Below are 20,187 nucleotides of genomic sequence, written 5' to 3' on the forward strand. Positions count from 1 at the left end.
TTTGCATTCTCAGCCAACCTGTCTTTTGTTTGGACACAGGGCTCTTTTTCCCCTGTGCTATGCTGAGTTTCTTTTCAGCTTGTCAGCCAGCCTCAAAAAGGAGAGAGAATTGTGAGAGGAGCAAATAGAATCATAGGAGGTAGAGATTGGGGAGACTTTTTAGATCAGTTTGGTATGTCTCCCTGCCAGTGCAACTGTAGGACTTTCCAGCTGCAGGGTTTTAAATATATACATTAATAACTGATTGCTCGTGGCTGAACTAAGATCTCAGTGGAATGCCTGTCCATGTGATCCAGCTGCAGCAATTTCTCCATTCTGTTATATGGTGCCATCTGCAGGAGAGAATTGAAATGAATTCTGAGTGTACGTCACCAGCCAGCTGAACACCTTTAAAACTATACATTTGCTCCAGGGGTGGACTGGCACACGTAAAGCAACCTGGCCACTCTGGAATGGCCTCTGATGGACCAGAGACCACTTCAAGGTTTATCTCCTGAACCTCCAACACTAGAAATTTGTGCTATATACCACTGAAACTAGAATTCCCAGTAGCATGTACTCTATAGCATTGTTTCTTAGCTTCGGTGATTTTTGATACAGGCCCTCAAATCACATTTGTATTATACTCTTTCACATCTGCTGTGTCCTGTTGGAGAAGAACATCCTTGCTTGGTACATTCCTGAATGGCTGTCCTCAGTCCAGGCAGCTGGCTACCAAACTCTCCAGTTCCAAAAAAGAGCAGCAGGCTTGGGACACAGATCAGCATCCTGGATACTTTGCTTATTTTCTGTCCCTATTAGGCACTACTTTTGTGTTCAATCAGTATAACACCCCCTTCTCCCCCAAAGCACAGTTTGGGATACCTTCTTGGGCTGCTTCCCTTTACTATCTAGTTTTCAGCTTGAGTGCACTATTTTTTCTTTATTCCTCATAGGGCTCCACTGAACCAATTAATGACCAATGGTTGAGCTCCAGGCAGGCAGCTTGTATTATATTTAAAATATTGCTACAGTTTTTTCATGAGGGAGAATTTATGTACACAATTTACATTTGAATGCTATTCATTTGTGTTAGCACAATATTTCTCCCGGACATACAAATTGATGTTTCCAAGTGCCAGGCATTCAACTACATGTAGTAACTAATTGCAGTAAGATGTATTACAAACACTTCTTGGGCTGCAGTCATTGAAAAAGTTAATGTAAATCAAGTCTAAAGCCTTATAAATGCCAGCACTTTGTCCTTTATTATTCTAGGATGTTATACTGCATCCAGCTCATGGCAGATGAATACAATGTGATTTTCATGAGTCATGGTTGTCTGTCATAAACAGAGTAGTAATCACCATTGCAAGGTAAGATTGCAGAAAGTATTGATATTATTTGAGGAACAGAATGTGATCGTGCAGCTAAATATCATATCATGAAGCATGTGTCCAAGGGGACAGAGTTAAGGTTGCTGAAAGGAATGTGCAGCCTTAACTTTGGTATTTCCTGACTTTTGAGTCCTTTTCTGCCTTGTGTCATATTTTTTTCCATGAAAAATACTGATATACCGAGAGCGATTTATCAAAAAATCATTTTTATTAAAAATTCATATTGGTATTCATATTCACAAGTGAGGTAAAACCAGACAGATATGATGCAGTGTCTGTTTTAAAAATAAACTGTAACTGAGTCATTGATTTGGTTCCACAGGGTTTGAGAGAAACAAGTCAAGAAAATTGTACTGATGTGGTTAGATGGTGAACAAGGTGGGAAAGCCATTGATGGTGCTGTCCTGACTCGGAGTGGAAGACTGAATGGATGGGTCAAGGATCTTCCATGGGCCAAAGCTTTCAAACAACACTGTTCATTATCCCTTTCTCCTCTTTCCAAAAGACAGTTGAACTACCAATACAATAAAGGTTATTAAATATAGCAATATCCCATGGACTGGTCTGGTTAAGAGCCTCATCAATATTTCCAATTATAGAAAGATATATTCATTGTGCAAATTCATTCCATCATGAATTTCAGCTCACTGCTTCTCAGCCCTACAGAGAGTTCAACAGCAAATTTAACTCAGCATAAAAAAGTTCCATTTTGACAGTAATATTTGCAAGTATTAATCCGTAATTTTGACTCATTGGTTCTGCAAGTGGAGTGTGGAGGGGCAAGAGGAAGACATTAACAATGAAATTATTTTTTGCAAACAAATCAATCATCTTCTACACATGTACAGGTGAAGCTTTTCATCTGAAATAAAAAAAATTCATTTATGAAGTTGGTGCATATTTATAATAACCACATTCACACTATCAAGTCAACTTCCCATGAAACTAAGTGCTCTTACTTAGTTCCTGGCCCCAAAAGCCAGAACAGCTCAAAAAGGAGGAAGGGTAGGAGGTGTAAAGGATCATTTTTTTCCCCAATATAATCTTAAGAAAAAGATTTGGGGTCAAATCCCACAGTCCTTAGGCAGTCAAAATGCCTGCTGAAGTCAATGGTATATTGACTAAAGACAACAGAATTTGTTTCTAACGCCTTAAAAATACAAAACAAATGACAAACTGTAAACAAAAACCAACCTCCCCACACTGTTGAAATAGCAAGTAGTTGACAAACTCACATAAGCAAAGACTTTTAGAGTTATGGGTCTGCTGAAAACTCCATATTTTCCCCATCTTGTTGTGCCAAGAGACTGTACAGGTTTCAAACTATACTGCAGTACCTAGTCCACTGGTTTCATCTGTATGTAAACCTACCCGAATGAAATTCATATTTATTCATTCCCTTAAGTACTACTTTGAGACATTTAATACACATGTAAAAACACCTCTGCTAGCTTCGGATGAAATTTACCACTGTGCTGAAGGCCAGCATGAGGTCTATGCACCACTATTTTGAGAGCTAACGTGGGACTTCTATGGGATTTAGGTTGTGGACAGGCCTTGTGCTGGTCCTCTATACAGGGGTGACTTTCACCCTTAAAGAGCAGCATCCACAAACCTCCAGCACAGAGATGTGGCTGCACCACCTCAGGTACCATATTATTACTCTACAAATGTCCAGCAAGAGACTGGACTGCATTAGCTCCTCTATAGTATAACAGAGTATCTGGGCACCTTCAAAGATGAGCCATGACTGCAAGACCCTCCATGTGTTAGAAGCCAGTTAAAGGCTGTATGTCTTGGGAAGAGGTGTCATTTTTTAAGATAGAAATAAAAATAATGAATTGTCTTTTTAGAAATCTATATGGAAAAAATATTTTTCTTTTTAAAAAAAGAAACCAAATCCAACAACACTAACTTCCAAGTTTAATCACACATCCTGGCTGCCATCCTGGATGTTGAGTCAAAAAGAAGCAGATAGTGCAGGATCACCACAGAAAAGGATGCTGCCCAGGAACAACTTTTGACCCCAGAGGACGGGAACTCAACCAATCCACAATGACGAGAGCAGATCTCGTCCCTCCTACCTCTGACCCAGTGCGTCCAACAGTAGCAAATGTAGCTCGTTTGAGAGAAGAGTCCAGTCGGTCCTTATTTCATTGGATGATGCCATCTTGTTGCCCATTCTGGGCCACATGGCTGGGGTCAGCAGTTACCGAAGGATTGGGTGTATTACTTTGCAGGAATCGACGGAAGTCCTTGATCATGGGGCGTAGGATCTGGATGAGGGCACTCAGAGCAGCCTGGGTCCCTTCCATAGCCTGCGCCTGACGCTCTTGTGCACACGCCTGAACCTCCTGAGAGCGACGGATCATCTGCAGCAGGTCATTTTGCTGTTCCAAGTGCTGGGCGATCTCCTTCACATGTAGGTTGGTCACTCGCTGCTCCTGCAGGAGCTTGGCTGAATTTAGGGCAATTCGGCTTTTCAGCTCCTGGGGTTTCACGGATGCCTCAGCTTGATGTGCCATCATCTCCAAGGGTGCTTCAGCAGTAACAGTTGTGGGAGCCTCTGTCGTGCAGTATTCCACCACTCCATCCTCCAGACTATGGTAAGTTGTCTCTGCAGGAACTAGGCACAAATAAAAAGAGAAGTCAGAGGCTGCAGCTCTTTGGGTGAATGTCTATAGCAGGGGTTCTCAACCTTTTTCTTTGTGAGCCCCCCCCAACATGCTATAAAAACTCCATAGCCCCACCTGTGTCACAATAACAGGGTAGCAACAGGGCAACTGCCTGGGGCCTCATGCCACATGAACCCCCACAAAGCTACATTGCTCAGGCTTCAGCTTCAGCCTTGGGTGGCAGGGCTCAGGGCCCGGGCTTCAACCCCACGCAGCAGGGCTTTGGCTTTCTGCCCTGGGCCCCAGTGACTCTAATGCTGGCCCTGGTTGGTGGCCCCCCTGAAACCTGTTTGCGGCCCCCCAGGGCGCCTTCGACCCCTGGTTGAGAACCACTGGTCTATAGGACACCACTAACAAATGAACATGCCAGGGGTTTAGTGCAGGGGTGGGCAAACTACGGCTCACGGGTCGCGTCCAGCCCATCAGACGTTTTAATCCGGCCTTCGAGCTCCTGCTGGGGAGCGAGGTCTGGGGCTTGCCCTGATCTGCGCAGCTCCCAGAAGCAGCAGCATGTCCCCCCTCTGGCTCCTACATGTAGGAGCAGCCAGGGGGCTCCGCGCACTGCTCCCGCCCCAAGTGCTGCCCCCGCAGCTCCCATTGGCTGGGAACCACGGCCAATGGGAGCTGCAGGGGCGGTGCCTGAGGACGGGGTAGCGCGCAGAGCCACCTGGCCGCGCCTCTGTGTAGGAGCCGGGGGGGGGAGGAACATGCCGCTGCTTCCAGGAGCTGCTTGAGGTAAGCACTGCCTGGAGCCTGCACCCCTGACCTCCTTCTGCACCCTAACCCTCTGCCCCACCCATTATCCCCCTCCTGCCCTCTGAACCCCTCGGTCCCAGCCTGGAGCACCCTCCTGCACCCCAAACCCCTCATCCCCAGTCCACCCCAGAGCGCCCCCCCACCCCAGCCAGAGCCCTCACTTCCCCCCGCCCCCTAACCCCCTGCCCCAGCCTGGAGGCCCCTCCCGCACCGTGGACTCCTCATTTTTAGCCTCACCCCAGAGCCTGCATCCCCAGCCACAGCCCTCACCCCCTCCCACACCCCAACCCCAATTTTGTGAGCATTCATGGCCCGCCATACAATTTCCATACCCAGATGTGGCCCTCAGGCCAAAAAGTTTGCCCACCTCTGCTTTAGTGCCTGCGTAAGGAGAAAACTGAAAAGACTGTGCATGTAGAACACTAAAGAAGAAAGCTAGTCCTACAAAAGACTGATCTTTCCTGATCTGGATCTGTCCCCAGGCCTGTACAGTGCAGGGTCAAAGAGCGTAGGGAATACTACAGTATATACCTAGATACACCACTTCTCAATCCCCAACTCAAGAGGAGCTTTCCAAGCAACATTAATAAATGGACACAAAGGACAAGTAAGAGATGAAATGGCATTGGTCAGAATGCCTTTGGCTGCTCAAGCATCCACTAGAACATCTCCACAGACCCAGAAAAAGGTTTCTAAAGACAGAAGGAAGAGAAATGTGCTTCCATCTTTCGTAACTCACAAGAGGGTGGGGGATGGAGGAAGAGCTGGGAGTAGCCACAGAAGACAAATCTATTAAGCTCAGCCTTTGCAGGACAAAATAGGTTTCACTTATTCATCACAGTGTCAAAACAGCTAGGTGCTGCTGTTTCAACTAGCATATCTCTGAACATCTAAACATCTCAAGGAAGCTTTGTATAAACTAGCTTAACGAATATATATAGCTAGAGGTATCTGTAGTTGCCTATTTTGCTCCATCTGTACTCTGGATTTATAGACTGAACACCAAGAGCAGCCATTCAATGGGAAGGAAAGCAGAAGAAAGATATTTGAGCAGATAACTATGTACTGTGAGCTTTTATTCTGGTCTAGAAAGCTCAGTGTTCAAGTTCTTCCTTTCTCTACTAAGCCCCCTTAATCCATCTTTGCTCCCTTTTATGATTTGTTACCCCACTCATAAGCTTGAATCAGCTTTAACCACAGACAACTGTGCATAGCTACTAACCATCCTATGATACAGCCTTACAGTTATCCTCCAGATGGAGGCTGGGGCAGCCTGTTTGTTGCAAAGGTGCATTGGGATGCCAAGTCCCCAAAAGGCTGCTTGCTTTCCTTGTTCTTAAGGCTGACCTTGCTGTCAAACAGTGGTTTGCGTTCAGTACCTGCATATCCTGCCCCTCTATAGCACCAGAGCTTATAGGGGTGCCATTTTCACTATATTGTAAAAGGTGCCACGGTTTCATTTTGCTGCCCTTTTGGGGAATGGAGGCTGCTCCACATGGGTACCGGGGCCCCTTCTCATTGTTCATGGGAGAATTGCAGGGACCCCGTATGACCTTCTGATCCAGCACCTTCATAGGGGCAGCACTCACTCTGGGTCAGGGTGACAGTGGTGGTGGAGGCTGCGATGGGTATCTCAGCACCATCCCCGGCAGTGCAGTCCCCAGTAGGTAGACTGATGATGGTGGCTTCTCCCAGCAGGTTGCAGATGCGCTGCTGCATGGGGGTGAGTATGACAGGTGTGGCTGTGGCACCAGTCGGGTCCTCGCCATCCTGGCCCTCGCCGGCTCCATCCTGTCCTATACCACCTCCTTCCATAGCGGCCCGGACCTGCGCCACCTTGCGCCGCACCTCAGTCTTGAGGTCTGACCACTTCTTCTTGACCTCCGGCAGCTCGCGGCGGCAGGTGGCCACAGCGTTGACGCGGCGTAAGATGTCGTGCCAGGCGGCGGCCTTGGTGGCCAGGGGGACCCCCGCGTTGAAGTGGTTGATGAGCAGGTGCTTGCCTCGTTCCAGCTCCTCGACGATGATCTCCACCTCCCGCTCCGAGAAGTTCATCTTACGCTTCTTCGCTGGGGGGGCCAGGGGCGATGCCATGGCCATGGAGTGATGGGGCTGAGGGGAAGATGGGAGCTCTGGAGGCCTAAGGGGGGGTGGGGGGGGCAAAGGGCCCTAGAGGGGGGTTGGAAGGGCAGGAGGCCTGAGAGGAACTGGACTGGGGGCCTGACAGGGAGCTGGGAGCCTAAAAGGGCCCTAGAGGAGCCTAGAAGGGCAGGAGGCCTTAGAGGGCCGGGGGGGGGGGACCAGTGAGGGGTGGAGAGGGCTACTAGGGGCCCTGAGAGGGACTTGGGGCCTAACAGAGGCAGAAGAGGGGTGGGACCCAGGGGCCCCGAAGATCTAACAGGGTCTGGTGACCTAAAGGGCCAGGGAAAATGGGGGGGCCCCAAGGGGCCTCACGGGCCCTGGGGTGCTACCCCCTTCAATAGCGAAAGATACGCAAATTGCGTACCGCGGCCACCCAGCAAGCCCCGCTAAATGGCCTCCACCCTGCGACAGTGGCGTAATGGCTTCCAGAATCAGCCCCTTTCCTGCCTCGGCCCATTGGGCTCCCTGCTTGCCTGTCAAACATAGGTCTCACCTCCCGCCGACAGCGCCTTAATCCTATTGGTCAAAGGTGCTGCTTGTCAGGAGTAGACACCGCCTCCCCCCAGCGCCATTCCAGCCCGCGGCCGGAATGCTGCCTGTCAAAGAGTGTACCCGCCTCCAGAGGCCGCTGCTATAGTGCATTGGGTGCCGTTCCTGCCAGTCATAGCTCAGTAGCCTCTGTTCTTCCAGGCTATTGGATGTATTCTCTGTCTGTCAAGATTTAGTACGGGCTCAGGCCGTCAGCGTCTCAGTCCATTGGGCCTGTCGTCACCTTACCCCACCTTCCGCCGCGGCTTTACCAATGTGAATCCTCCATCAATTTGAATAGCTTCCCAAATCCTAGTACAAGCTGAGCGCCTCTGCATTCTGATTGGGTAAGGCTAAGGCGTCCGTGTGACGTAAATGCAACCGCCCATGATTTCATTGGCTCATACGGGGAGGTGCGTGGAGCGTCCGTAGTGTTGTCCTCGAGCTCCCTGTGAACATGCCTTTCCGAATGGCTACAAAAGGGTCACGTGGGCGTTTTGCCTGGCGGCGCGAACCGGAAGCACGTCGAGACATTTCCTTTCTGTGGGGGAGGGGGAGTTCCGCCATTTGCCGGCATTTCGCGAGCCGCTGGAGGATGCCGGGTCCGCGGCGCTCTCTGGCCTCTCCTGTGGTGAGCGGCGTGTTGTGCCCGTGCGGCTCCCCTCGGGCAGGACCCGCGACTCTGGCATCTGAGGCGGGCGGCCGATCCCTGTGCGGGGGGCCCGAGCACCGGCGTCTTCACACCCTCTTCCAGAAGCTCGACGTGAACCGGGACGGCGCGCTCTGTGTGCACGACCTGGCGGTGGGGCTGGGGCAGCTGGGGCTGCACCGCACCGAGCGGGATCTGTGGGTGAGTGAGTGAGCGAGCGGGGAGGGCTCCGGCGGGGTGTGCGCTGGGATTGCACCCAGGAGAGCCTGGGCTCAGGAGCTGGGGGACCCGGTGTGGGAAGGCACCGCGTTTGGGGGAGGGCGGGCCCCGGGTGAATGAGTGGGGAAGGGCGGAGGAGGGGGCGTGCCCCGGGTGATTGAGGGGGGGAAGGGCGGGGGGGTTGCACTATGGTGGGGGGGAGAGGACGTACCCTGTGGGCAAGGGCGGGGGAGGGGGCGTGCCCCGGGTGATTGAGGGGGGGAAGGGCGGGGGGGTGTTGCACTATGGTCCGGGGGAGGACGCACCCTGTGGGGAAGGGCGGGGGAGGGGGCGTGCCCTGGGTGATTGAGGGGGGGAAGGAGGCGTGCCCCGGGTGATTGAGGGGGGGAAGGGCGGGGGGGTTGCACTATGGTGGGGGGGACGATGTACCCTATGGTGACGGAGTGGGGAAGGGCGGGGGTGGGGGGATTTGCACTTTCCTAGGACGAAGGGAGGGCCTGCCCCTGGGTGAGTGACTAGGGAAGGGCAGGGGGATTGCATCATACTGAGGGGGGAAGGTCTAGTGAGCGACGGGGAACGGGGGACTGATGATTGCATCACGCTGAGGCGGGAGGTCTGGTGAGAGCATGCTCTCAGGTGAGTGACCGAGGAAAAGGGATGATTGCATCATGCTGGGGGGGAGCGTGCCCCTGGGTGATTGGGGAAGGGGGGATTGCATCACATTGAGGCGGTGCATACCTCCAGTTGAGTGATTGGGGGGGGGGGATTGCATCATGCTAAAGGGGGAGGTTTGGGGGGGATGTGCCTCCAGGTGCATGACCGGGGAAGGGGGTGGCATGGATTGCATCACACTGAGGGGGGGGAGCTCAGGGTGTGTAAGTGGAGGAAGTAGACTGTAAGGGGGTTGATACCACACTGAAGGGGAGCTCTGAGTGGGTGGCCGAGACGGAGAGGGCAGCACTGCACCTAAAGAATGCGAGGTCTTTGCGGAGAAATTGCATTCTGAGGCACAGCCTAGGCTGGTTTGGGGACTGCAGAGGGAGACATTGGGGAGTCTAACTGAAAACAGTCCATGTGTGTATTTGAGGGGGACTATAGGGACTGATGGATGCAGGCCCTAGAGACGAGTAGGATTTGGGGTCCTGTGGGAGGCTCTTTGGCACATAAGATAATGAGGGGTGCATACAGAAGGTGGTGTTAATGCTTTTTTTTCTGCTCAGTCCCTTTTGTTTCTAAGGGGACCCTTTCCCCATGGAGAGTACATCCTGGTCTGACTCTTGAGATTTTACATTCTTAGACAAATGGGGAAGTGTCTGGCTGTAATCCTGACTGAAAGTATTTTGTTAAAATAACTGGTTTACCTGTGTATCTACCCTGCAGCGGCCATTCAGTGTCTGCCTACCCCATGTGGGCACAGCTGTGGCATCTGGTGGATGCTCTAGATACATTGTTACTCGGGAGCAGTATATGCAGATCCCATTGTGGAGGTTGCTGTTCCATAAATGTGCCTCTCCAAGCAGCTTTGGTTTTGGGGAGCGGAACCTCGCTGCAAGGTTAGTCTTGGGAGAGAAGCCCCACAGTTGCATAGCAACACTTAAGCAATATTATCCAGTTGTGCTCCTGCCTCTTAGGGTTGGCCTCTAGAGGGAATGCAGGATTGTGCATATGTGAGGAGACGCACCTGCACTATTTTGCTAAGGCGGTTTTCTGCTTTCCTAAAGGCAGCCCCATTAACTCTTGACACTGAAACTACAGGAATCTATTTGTCTTACTGTCTGTGGATCTGAATATTTGTAAACTGAACAGAAGTTAAGGTTGAAAACATCACTTCAGAAAAAGATTTTTTTTTCTCAACTTAAGTATTCAGAAATTCAGTCAAGGAGGATCCACTTAGGAAACAATAATGAAGACGTTGGAAAGTATGGCTGTCGGGTCATCTGAACAGCCTTAATTCTGTTCCCTTATTGACATTAGCCTTCCTGATGTAAACTTTATACTTTAATGTAAAAATTTTACAAACTAATAGTTTCCAAAGCACTAAATCAGTTTTTGTAATAACTTTAAGGATTTTGCAGCTTATGGCGGAGGGCATATTACATTTGGCAAAGCTGGTGTATTTGTATAGCTAACATGTGGCATGTATCAGATACATATTACAGCATGTTGACTTTTACATGAGTCTCTGATACTGTGATATTTCACTGTCATGCCACCATCTATTCATGTAAAACCCATAACTGAGGATACTAGGCTTACAAGGTCTGGACCTGTAGGTACTGTAGCTGTATCTGATTGTAGCTGGAAGCATTTACCTTTGTGGATCAGTGCAGAGCTCTTATTCTTATTCGTGCTTTTTAGTTTTAAGTGACCTGCACTGTGTGTGTCTGTGTCCATGTCCCTAAAGAACCCAGGCTTCTTGAATTAGTAGTCTATAAATATGATTGGGCAGTGCATAATCTCTGAAAGAGTGAAAGAAGTAGTCTAGTAAAATGTATTTAACTTTTGGAGTCTCTTATAAAATGAACACTTGTGTTCTTAAAGTCCTCATGATCCTCAAACTCTTGCTGTGCTCAGGGTAATGTTATGGAGATTGTTTGGGTGACTTTTTCATCCTTTTGTTCCTCTCTAGTTAGACTTTCTAATGTTTGTGTATGAAAACCGTATTCTCACACGGTTTTTTTCTGAAGTGATATTTTCTTCAACCATAACTTTTTGCCTGAGAATTATACTTTTTTGAAGTAAAGGAAAATAATTATTCAGTTACGTGAAGATCTTGCCAGCTCCACAGATCCTATGATGAGACTTACAAGTTGTGCAGGTATTTTGTTTGTGACTAAATCTATGGGATTCTGTCTTTAATCAGTGATTCTCTGCACCGAGAAGTGTTTAGGTTCTGAAATCTAAGCTTAACATTAAACTATAAACCATCTGTATGTGCCTTCATAAAATGCCTGACGAGCTGTTCTTCATGGGCACTGAGCTTCTTACTCTCTGGGAGAATTGTGTTGGTTCAAGCAACAGAACATTCTGTGCTCACATCTACATGCCTGGGCAGTTCAGCATGCAGGCCCTTTTCTTCCCTGGCAGTGTCGTTCTATCTGGCTTCACATTTTCTAAGGTGTGTATGTATGCATCTCACGTGAGATGAAAACCACCATATTGCAGGAAGCCCAGTGAGGAAATACTCACAGGGGCAGGAATATATGCTTCTAATTGGGAAACATGAACCCACTTTATCCAGCCTATTTTTCAGTGAAGTTTCTTTCCTCTGTTAACACTGTCCCTTCACTGGGCTCACTTTCTCTCCTGTCATTGCCATGGTTATCCCTACTCACTTTTTCCCCCACTAAAGAGAGTAGCCAAGTCTCTTCCTCACCAAAGCTGGGGCTTTTGGACATTCAGAGTTTATAAAGCATATGCTAGGGTGTTGCACATTTCATAATGCATCCATTTGGGCAATATGTGCTTCTTAATAAATGCATTAGTTAGGATGCAGAGCTTAAAATGTTGCAAAGTTTCGAGTATGTGAAAATAACGCTTCAGTAGGTCTGGTTGGAATATTTCCATCAAAATATAATTTTCATGAAAAATTTGACAAGCTTCTGAGAGAAATGTTTCCTGTTTCCCAGATAGTTTATTAACTAGTCCCCCTCCTTTTCTCATTCTTAAAACTAGCTAGAGGCGCCAGTATTAGCCAGGGAGAACTAATTTGGAGTTATGTTAAGGGAAAGTATTGGAATCCCCATGTCTCCAGACCCATTGCCTGATGTCTCAAACTGCTCAACAAAATTCTACTTGAGCACAAATTCACATGTGTGAAACTTCAGGTGGGTTAGCTGTGGTTCAGCAAAACTTTGTGTTTCAGGCCTTGTCTACACTACGGGGGGAGAGTGATCTAAGTTATGCAACTTTAGCTACTTGAATAATGTAGCTGAAGTCAACATACTTAGATCTACCTACCGTGGAGTCCACACTACGCTATGTTGACGGGAGATATTCTCCCGTCCACTCCCCTTGTGCTTCTCGTTCAGGTGGAGTGCAGGAGTCGATGGGAGAGCAATCTGTGGTCGATTTAGTGGGTCTTCACTAGACCTGTTAAATCGACTGCCGATGCATCGATCGCCACAGATCCCCTGTAAGTGTAGATAAGCCCTTAGGCACCTAGCATTCTTCTTTTCTACCATCTGTAATGAGTTGTAGGATTGGAGTACCACTTCAGTTTTTGTGGGGCAGGAGGAGAGAATTAATCTTATGAAGGAAGGCTAGCTTCCACCTTAATTGTGGATCAGACCGATGTGTCTCTAATGTTACTGAGTTTAAAAACCCACTTGCTTTAATAAATGAGCTAGATTCTTGTAGTAACAACACTGATCTTGTGCTGAGTGTGAGCTGCAAGCATTAAATCAGTGTAGGTTCTTGGGCAATACTCCAACTACCTCAGTTTTCTTTTGATTAAAAGTTTCAGGTGCAGAAATTATTGTTGCTGCATAGTATTTTTGGTACAGAATAACTGCTGCTTTCTCTTTCAGAGGTGGCTGCATTTCAGTGTGTGGGGGGGGAGTTGCATTACTTTGGCATCTTTCTAGATAAAAGTTGCTATGTAAATAATGTGGTATTATCCCTATGATTACTTTAAAACTATTCAGCCTATATATCACCAAACCACTATGAATGACAGTATCACTAACAGTGTAGGATGATCAAAAATACTGGTTTCAGTTACGTTCTAATTTTCTAAATAATAGTTCATTCTCATTGGTTGGTATAAGACCAACCATATACTGTACTTACATCAAACACTCTAGATCTAGTTGCTGAGTTCGTGTGTGTGTGTGTGTGTGTGTGTGTGTGTGTATACATATATACACATTCACACTCATGAAGGATCTCAGAGTTATTAACTGTGTAGGGACCACTCCTCCATGACTTGATTGCAGCTACCTCTGGAATAAAGAGGCAGTCATTGTCTGAGCAACACTACAAAAGCTTTATAGGAGAGTAAGTGAAAAGTAACTTCTCCAATTCAACTATAGAGTGCTCAGATGGGAAACTAGGTTGACTTGCCTGGGTAGTATTTTGGCCATTGCACCAGGGTTAAGTTCCACATAATTTAATAAATACTCGATTAAAAATGCATGTTTTTATTGCTCATGCATTCACACTGCTAACATTAATTTCTCCTACCAATCATAATCAATTGCAGGGCTGGAGTATCCTTCCAAAGGTGCTGAAATTAAAGCCAATTGAACCAGTGAACTGGTGGAATTTGTTGGCCAGCCACTTACATGCAGAGTCTGAAGCAGTAAATCAGCTTGGTCTGCAGTAGTCTCTTCTGCGATGGTGGAAAACCTCTTCACTTGGACTAATGAATATTTAAGAAACTGAGTCAAGCACGGCTCCTTCTCTTCTCGGCCATGACCATCTGTTTGCCTCTGATCTCTGTAACTGTGATGTCATCCTTGAGCCTGAACTTTTTTTCTCCTCCCACATCTATATCAGCAAATCTGCCGGTCATCACCTCAGCAGCATGTGCCCTCTGTGACACTGCTTCAGTTCTACCTGTGTTGAAATCTTCATCTGTTTTCATCTCCTCTTTCCTTGACTATGGCAACTCTCTTCTCTGATCTCGTCAAGTACCAGCTCTCCCAATTCAAGCATGTGAGTTCTGCTGCTCACCTTCTCATGTGTACAAAGAAGTGTGACTGAATTGCTCCAGCCACAAACTCCACTGGTTGCAGCTTGCTTCATGCTCCAGTTTAAAATTCTTTGTTTTATAATTCACCATGGACTTTTTCTCAAATGTCCTCAAGTAACTTGTCTGTCTCTACTCCCGTCTGTGTTAGTCTTTATCATTTGCCTTCTTGACTGTAGATGCTACCATCTGGAGTAGTTGTGTTGAATTTTCTGCCTAATCAATCTTCCCTCTCCTTTCAGATCTTGGCTGAAAACATTCTCCCTTGTTACTAACTTTTAAATTTCTCTCCCCTTTTGAGCTTTATCTCTGTAATTGTTTAACTTTGCAAAATGTTTTGGGCTACAGTTTGTATTTATACCATAGAAAACATGAGAATATTGTAAGTAACTTAGAGGTAAAGAAAGCAGGAAAAATTGTATTTTGTTCCAAGTAATAAAACAAAAAGCAAAAAAACCCCACACAAATAAACAAAATCTGCTCTCGGATGAAGATATCTTTAATCATAAATTTGGTGGGCCCAGTGAATGACAAAGTTCTGTTCAGTCATTCCACTGTTTAAGCTGAAAGTATTAAGCACTGGATGATATCAATAGGTGTTCTTTAATCCAGGCTACACTGTCTCTAAAATCCTGTGTATGTTTGATAAACTGTATTTTACTATACATGTTATGAATCCTTCTGTTGCACTTACTATTCCTGGGAGAATGTTGTGGCAAAAAATTAAAAATGCTGCACACAATATTTTAAAATTCTGCATATTTTATTGATCAAAATAACACAATACAATCACACCAGTTTCAATTATTTTAGCAATTTATTTCAAAATACCTGTCAGCAAGTATGTCTTTACTCGGGGGGGAAACTTTTTTGTTGTCTCTATTGTTAAGAGAGTTAAAGAACCCCCTATGAGAACCCAGTTTGTGTTTCGCTGTTCTGCTTTTGTTGGGTGCCTCAGTCTTGGTGTGGTACACGTGCCAGCTGGGCACATCAGGGGGTGGGTAACTTTGCCCCTCCAGTCTCTCACCCACACCCCCTCTCCCTGAGCCCAGCCCAGCTTCTAGTTTGTTTAATTATGTGCAAATTCTGCCTTGCACAGGGATGCAGAATTTCCATAGGAGTAACTTAGAGTTTTGAGGCAGTGTGACCTATTGATTCAACGTTAACTTGACTAAGGGTTTTGCAATATGAATGAATTCAAACAAATTACAAATTGGTTCCTTTTTAAATGGTGGACTATAGTCCTTTGCTTGCTTTGAGGTATTTACCAACAGTTCACTAACTGTCCTGGGGGAGTATTGTGGATGTTCTGTGTCAGTTCTTAGAGCAGGTTTGCATGTTTGTGAAATTGTTCTCAGGCCTAGCTTAGCACCTTTGAGTATAACCTTCCTTGAGCTGGTAAGCAAATAGGAATACATTAGAAGATCTCTAGGGAGTGAAGTATCTCTTCTCCTGTTGGTGGGCGCTTGATGAAATCTCAGCTTTTTTCTCATGTACCAGGACATCATGGCACCAGTTCTGTAGGCGGGTGGGCCAGAGTTGTTCTAGCTGTAAATGGTATTCAGAAGCCTTGTGAGGAGTAGAAGATGGAATACAAAACTCATACCGTGTTCCTCAGTTTAGGACCAAAATGAACACTTCATAATCAATCCAAAGAGTTCCTCACTGCCACAGCAAAACCTCCTTGCAGATGAGGAATGTACTGATTGGCCTTGGGACAGGCAAATCTTGCAGTTACGGGGTCATTCTATTAAAAGATTTGGCCAGTAGCCATGCAAGACAGGAACTGTGCTAGAGGGTTGGATTGTGAGAGTGCCTGTATCTGGGGAACTGCTTGGCATGTTCGCTGTCTGCCTTGGTCACTCTGCCCTGACCCACAGAGCCAATGAGAAATTCAGCTGGGATTTAATGGGGGTCTTCAATACTTAGGGCTCACTTAATATTGGTGAAAATCTTGAGCTGCACTTCTTGAGCTCAGTGCTGGCCACCCAGAGGTTCATCTTTGTTGCTAGAGGTATAAAATGCTGCAACATATGGCAAGCTACGCATTGTTGCTGAGAGTAGCCAGGGGGAGAACTTTTAAATGCATATATAACAATTCCCCACCCCTTCTTGCCTAGTTAAATAAGCAGAGCACTTGGCAACATATGCAATACCTGGTGTCTTATGCTGGGATATCAGGAGGGTCAGATGTCCTGTCATATTTGGGCATGTGATCCTGGAACATTCTTTCAATTAACTAGATTGCTCTGTAGTCTGCACTTCCAGCAAATTGGAGAAGGCTGATGATGCTTATCAGGTGTCTTCAGCTGGAAGTAGCCTCTGTATTAGGTCAGGCTTGACCTTTGTGTGATGCAGAAGTAGCAATGCCTCTTGCATGCTTTTTTAAAAATGTAAATAGCACGCAATGAGGGAATGTCGTTTCCAGAGATGTATTCTGCTTGTTACTGAGATGTTCTATTCCTGGTGGATAATGCATGTTCTGGCTTCTCAGCCAAATGGGGAAACTGCAGAACAGCTCAACCAACTTGCAGAGACTTGTTGCAGGTACAACCTACAAAAGGAAACTATAGATCACAAGCAGTTACAGAATCAAAAACACATGTGGCCTTATTCTGTAGCCAAGGGCATTGACCATGCCGCATGGGCATTGTTGGTTTTTTAGGACCTACTCCATGGAGTAATGAATAATTGGTGAGGAGAACTGGGCAAACTAGCCCCAGTGTCTTTTGGGAAACTGCCTCTTCTAGTCCTGGCTGCAAGTGAGGACTGATACAGGGAGTAGTGGTAGGAAACAAAACACTCATCAGAAATAAAAGTAGGCAAGAGCCCAATATACAGGGCCACCCATTGGTACTCTTCCAATTAGGAAAAATAAATGAAAATAAAGAAAAGTTAAGAACCTGCCTAAAAGTAAGACAGACTCCTAAATGGTTGAAATAGCTCTAAAACCATTTCAGTGAGGATTTGAGCTCTTATTCAGAGTAAGTTTCACAAAATGGTGAGAGCTGGAGATCCATGCAGCCTATTTAGTATATTATATCATCCAGGGTCAGCCTCACATGTTGCTGGGTAATATTTTACTGATGTCACCATTCACTGATAGTACAGTCTCACTACAGTTGATGTCCACTGGCATGAACACAGCTGGAAGTTTGGGAAGTGTAGCTTTCCCCCCCACATTGAAGCTCAGAAGTAGCTAAGGTAACTGCAATCTGCCCCCACATTCAGCGTGGAGTGTAAATGATGAAGTTATCCATGGGCTAAAGCTAGTCACATGACCGCTTCTGACAGCTATAGTGGGTTTCAGAAAAGGATGCTGCAGTAGGAGCTCTAATCTGTTAGATTATGAGACACATGGGATGGCAGGATCCTTTGGTATCTACATTGGGCTAAATAAATTTCCCTAAATGCTGCAGATTTGAGGAAGATCAGGACCTGTGCATTATTGCACCTCAGGAGCTGTGTGGGAATAAGATTGGGGCTCAGGACTAGAGGGAGAAAATAATTTGATAGCTATGTTCCTGGGGTTTAACCCACTACAGTTTGTAACTGGGAATTGTCTGGGGTTTTAAGTTATTTGTTACTGGAGCAGGAGAGAGAACCGCTTTTTAATCTTGCGTTGTTTAGTCTGCCCCGTCTCCTATCCACCCTCATTACTCCTCATGTGATCTGTATGACCTTACTGAGTACTCCCTGTTCAGTGACCCTGATGGGCTCTATGTACCAACCCCCCTCATCTGCAGTCTTCATACCCTTGTGTTTGGCACAGGCTCCCAGTTGATGATTTGCAATTATTAATCACCTGGAATGATTCATTTGAAATTGTAAAAAGGATTTATACCATAGAGTAGCTTTCTTTACAGGTATCTAGCAAGGGGACCAGTGTAGCATTTACTTGCTGCATTACTACAGCTGACTGTTAGAAAGTGTTTTTTTTTTTTTTTGCACCACCCAGTTTAATTGCCCAAGAAGTAATGGCCAGAATGTCTGGTTTTGAATGCCTGATGCAAGAAGCACTGCAGGCTGTATTTCAGCTCTGTCTCTGGAGTGTGAAAAGTTCACATACTCAATCCTGTTAATTTTTCCAACAATTCCTGTTCTAAAAGGTTGCTGATGACAAATAGTGTAACTTCTCCTACGCTGAGACACACAGGGCTAATGCAGTATCACGGGATTGCTTATCTGCAGCCAGTACTTGTCCTCCGCTGGGTGTTTCCAATGCAGCTTTGAAACAAGATGAGTCACTGTTCATTCCTGCAGGGTCACTTGGGGAAACTAGAGATGGAGGCTACTGTGGCTTCTAGCTCCTGGTGACTGGAGAAGGATGAAAGATGCCATTACAAGCAATCCAATCAGCGCCTCTGCAGCTCCCTTTCCCCCCCCCCCCCCCCCCCCCGCACGTTCTTGCGATGTTAGCTAGCTGTGTCAATGAGTTCTCACTGAAACACACTGAACTTCCTCAGGGAGATGTTTTAAAAAACCGCGTGAAAAGGCAAATTCTCTGGGCTTGAATTGAACTCTACGGTTGTGTGGGTGGAAAGGGAAGGTGATTCATCTGGCACCCATCCGCGTGGGAAACAATAGGTCAAAGGGTTTCAGACTTTCATAGTGTGAGCCCGATCTTAATAAATGGCTTACAAGTCCCCTCTTTTTCTCCACTCTCACCACTTCCTTGTTGCAGAACATCCCAGTGGCAACTACAGTGATCACTCCCATGGCAAAGTAATATTGAGGAAATTATTGTATTTTTAACTTTAGTGTCATAACTTCAAAATAACGTAACCCTGCTCTTCCTTTCATCTTCCCCTCCTGTCTGTACTTCTTTCTGTCCCCTGAGCAGAGTGCCTGGCTGCCTTGTTACCTTCTGCTCTGGACATTCCAGTCCCACTAGTGGCTCTGGTTCCCGAGGCTGCTCCTGTAGCAGCGACCCCTAATAGAGGCAGTTAGGGTTGGCTGCTTTTCATTTCCAGATGCTTAGAGGCCCCTCCAGCTGCTTCTCTCCATGAGGACTGGGGACCTGTAGAAGCAGCTGGAAACAAGGAGCGCCAACATGTGACCAGCCCACTATCAGGGGACCACCAGCCTGGACTTCAGTTTACTCATAGGTACAGCTGATGAGTAAACATGGACCTCTGGCTATCCTGGTCTTCAATATAAACTGCCATGGTCAATTTCAGTATATGGCTCTTAGTTCTCCTCTGAGATGCACACATCAGGTTGGTGTCAATATTTGTTGCATATCTGAGTGGATTATAGAGTTTGTCACTTTTTGGTGCCTTGGGTAGAATGGTGTTTTTGTGGGAGTCCCCAGTGCTTTAGGCAAATATCTTGGTGCTAACTGAACCCCCCTCTAAACATCCTGCCCTTAACTGGCTTTATTTTTGTAACCCTAATATGAGGTGTTCTTCACTTGATATGAACAAAACTTGCTTCCGTTAAATACGGATTAGAAAATCTACCTATGCATACAGCAGTTGCTAGATTAGTGCAGTGAAAGAATTCTGACAAGACCTGATTTACTAGAAGGATGAAACCCAAAGGGGTTTGGCTAGATTTCTACCCCACAGCAATAATGTCATCCCTTGCACAAGACCAGCAGTGTGCCCAGCTCTGCACTAACAAAGGAAGATACAGTCCCTGCCAAGAATTTTACAGCTTAACTTCAGGTTAATCTTCAGCAGAGAAACTATGGAAATACGGGTGTGTAACTTTAGTTGTCTGTATGAATAGGCCTTACTGAACAGCAAATCTGAATTAGAAGCCCACTGTCCACACATCTTCTCTTGCAGGCTTAGACACTAACAGGAAGGTTGGTTTGCAAGCGCTGTTACTCAGTTACTCCAGCGAGGTTTGTCCACCTAAAAAAAAAAACCCAAATAGTTCATTGCTTGGGCTGAGAGAGAGTGAGGAACTTGGACCTAAAAGGAAAATTTAAGGAATTTAAAACAAGTTTGGTATGGAATGATTCTTTCAATTTGTTTATAGTCATTGTGGTATTACTCTGTCAGAGAAACCAGGAAACCTGCAGCTCAGATTCTTACAATGTCCGAGGCCTAAAGAATGGTCTAACTTTTATGGCAGTACAATGCTAATGTTTTAAATGGCTGTATCTTCCTACTTTCTTTTAACTTGTCTGTTGGAACAGTT

General features: G+C 46.4%; 2 protein-coding genes across 2 annotated transcripts in view; one reads left to right on the top strand and one right to left on the bottom strand.

The window, feature by feature from the left end:
• Positions 1-1,591: 1,591 nt before the first annotated feature.
• Positions 1,592-6,907, bottom strand: NAIF1 (nuclear apoptosis inducing factor 1). The gene is made up of 3 exons (XM_065418916.1): positions 6,397-6,907; positions 3,461-4,002; positions 1,592-2,238 (listed from the first exon to the last, which is right to left on the bottom strand). The coding sequence occupies exons 1-2, from the start codon at positions 6,905-6,907 to the stop codon at positions 3,530-3,532; spliced, it is 984 nt and encodes a 327-aa protein (XP_065274988.1). The 3' UTR covers positions 1,592-2,238; positions 3,461-3,529.
• A 1,165-nt stretch (positions 6,908-8,072) lies between these two features.
• Positions 8,073-20,187, top strand: part of SLC25A25 (solute carrier family 25 member 25) — a 32,597-nt gene continuing 20,482 nt past the window's right edge. Inside the window, exon 1 of the mRNA XM_065418619.1 lies at positions 8,073-8,327. Within this exon, the coding sequence (XP_065274691.1) occupies positions 8,073-8,327 (255 nt within the window). The remainder of the gene's footprint in view (positions 8,328-20,187) is intronic.

The sequence above is a fragment of the Emys orbicularis genome, chromosome 18 (assembly GCF_028017835.1).
Source record: "Emys orbicularis isolate rEmyOrb1 chromosome 18, rEmyOrb1.hap1, whole genome shotgun sequence".
NCBI lineage: Eukaryota > Metazoa > Chordata > Testudines > Emydidae > Emys > Emys orbicularis.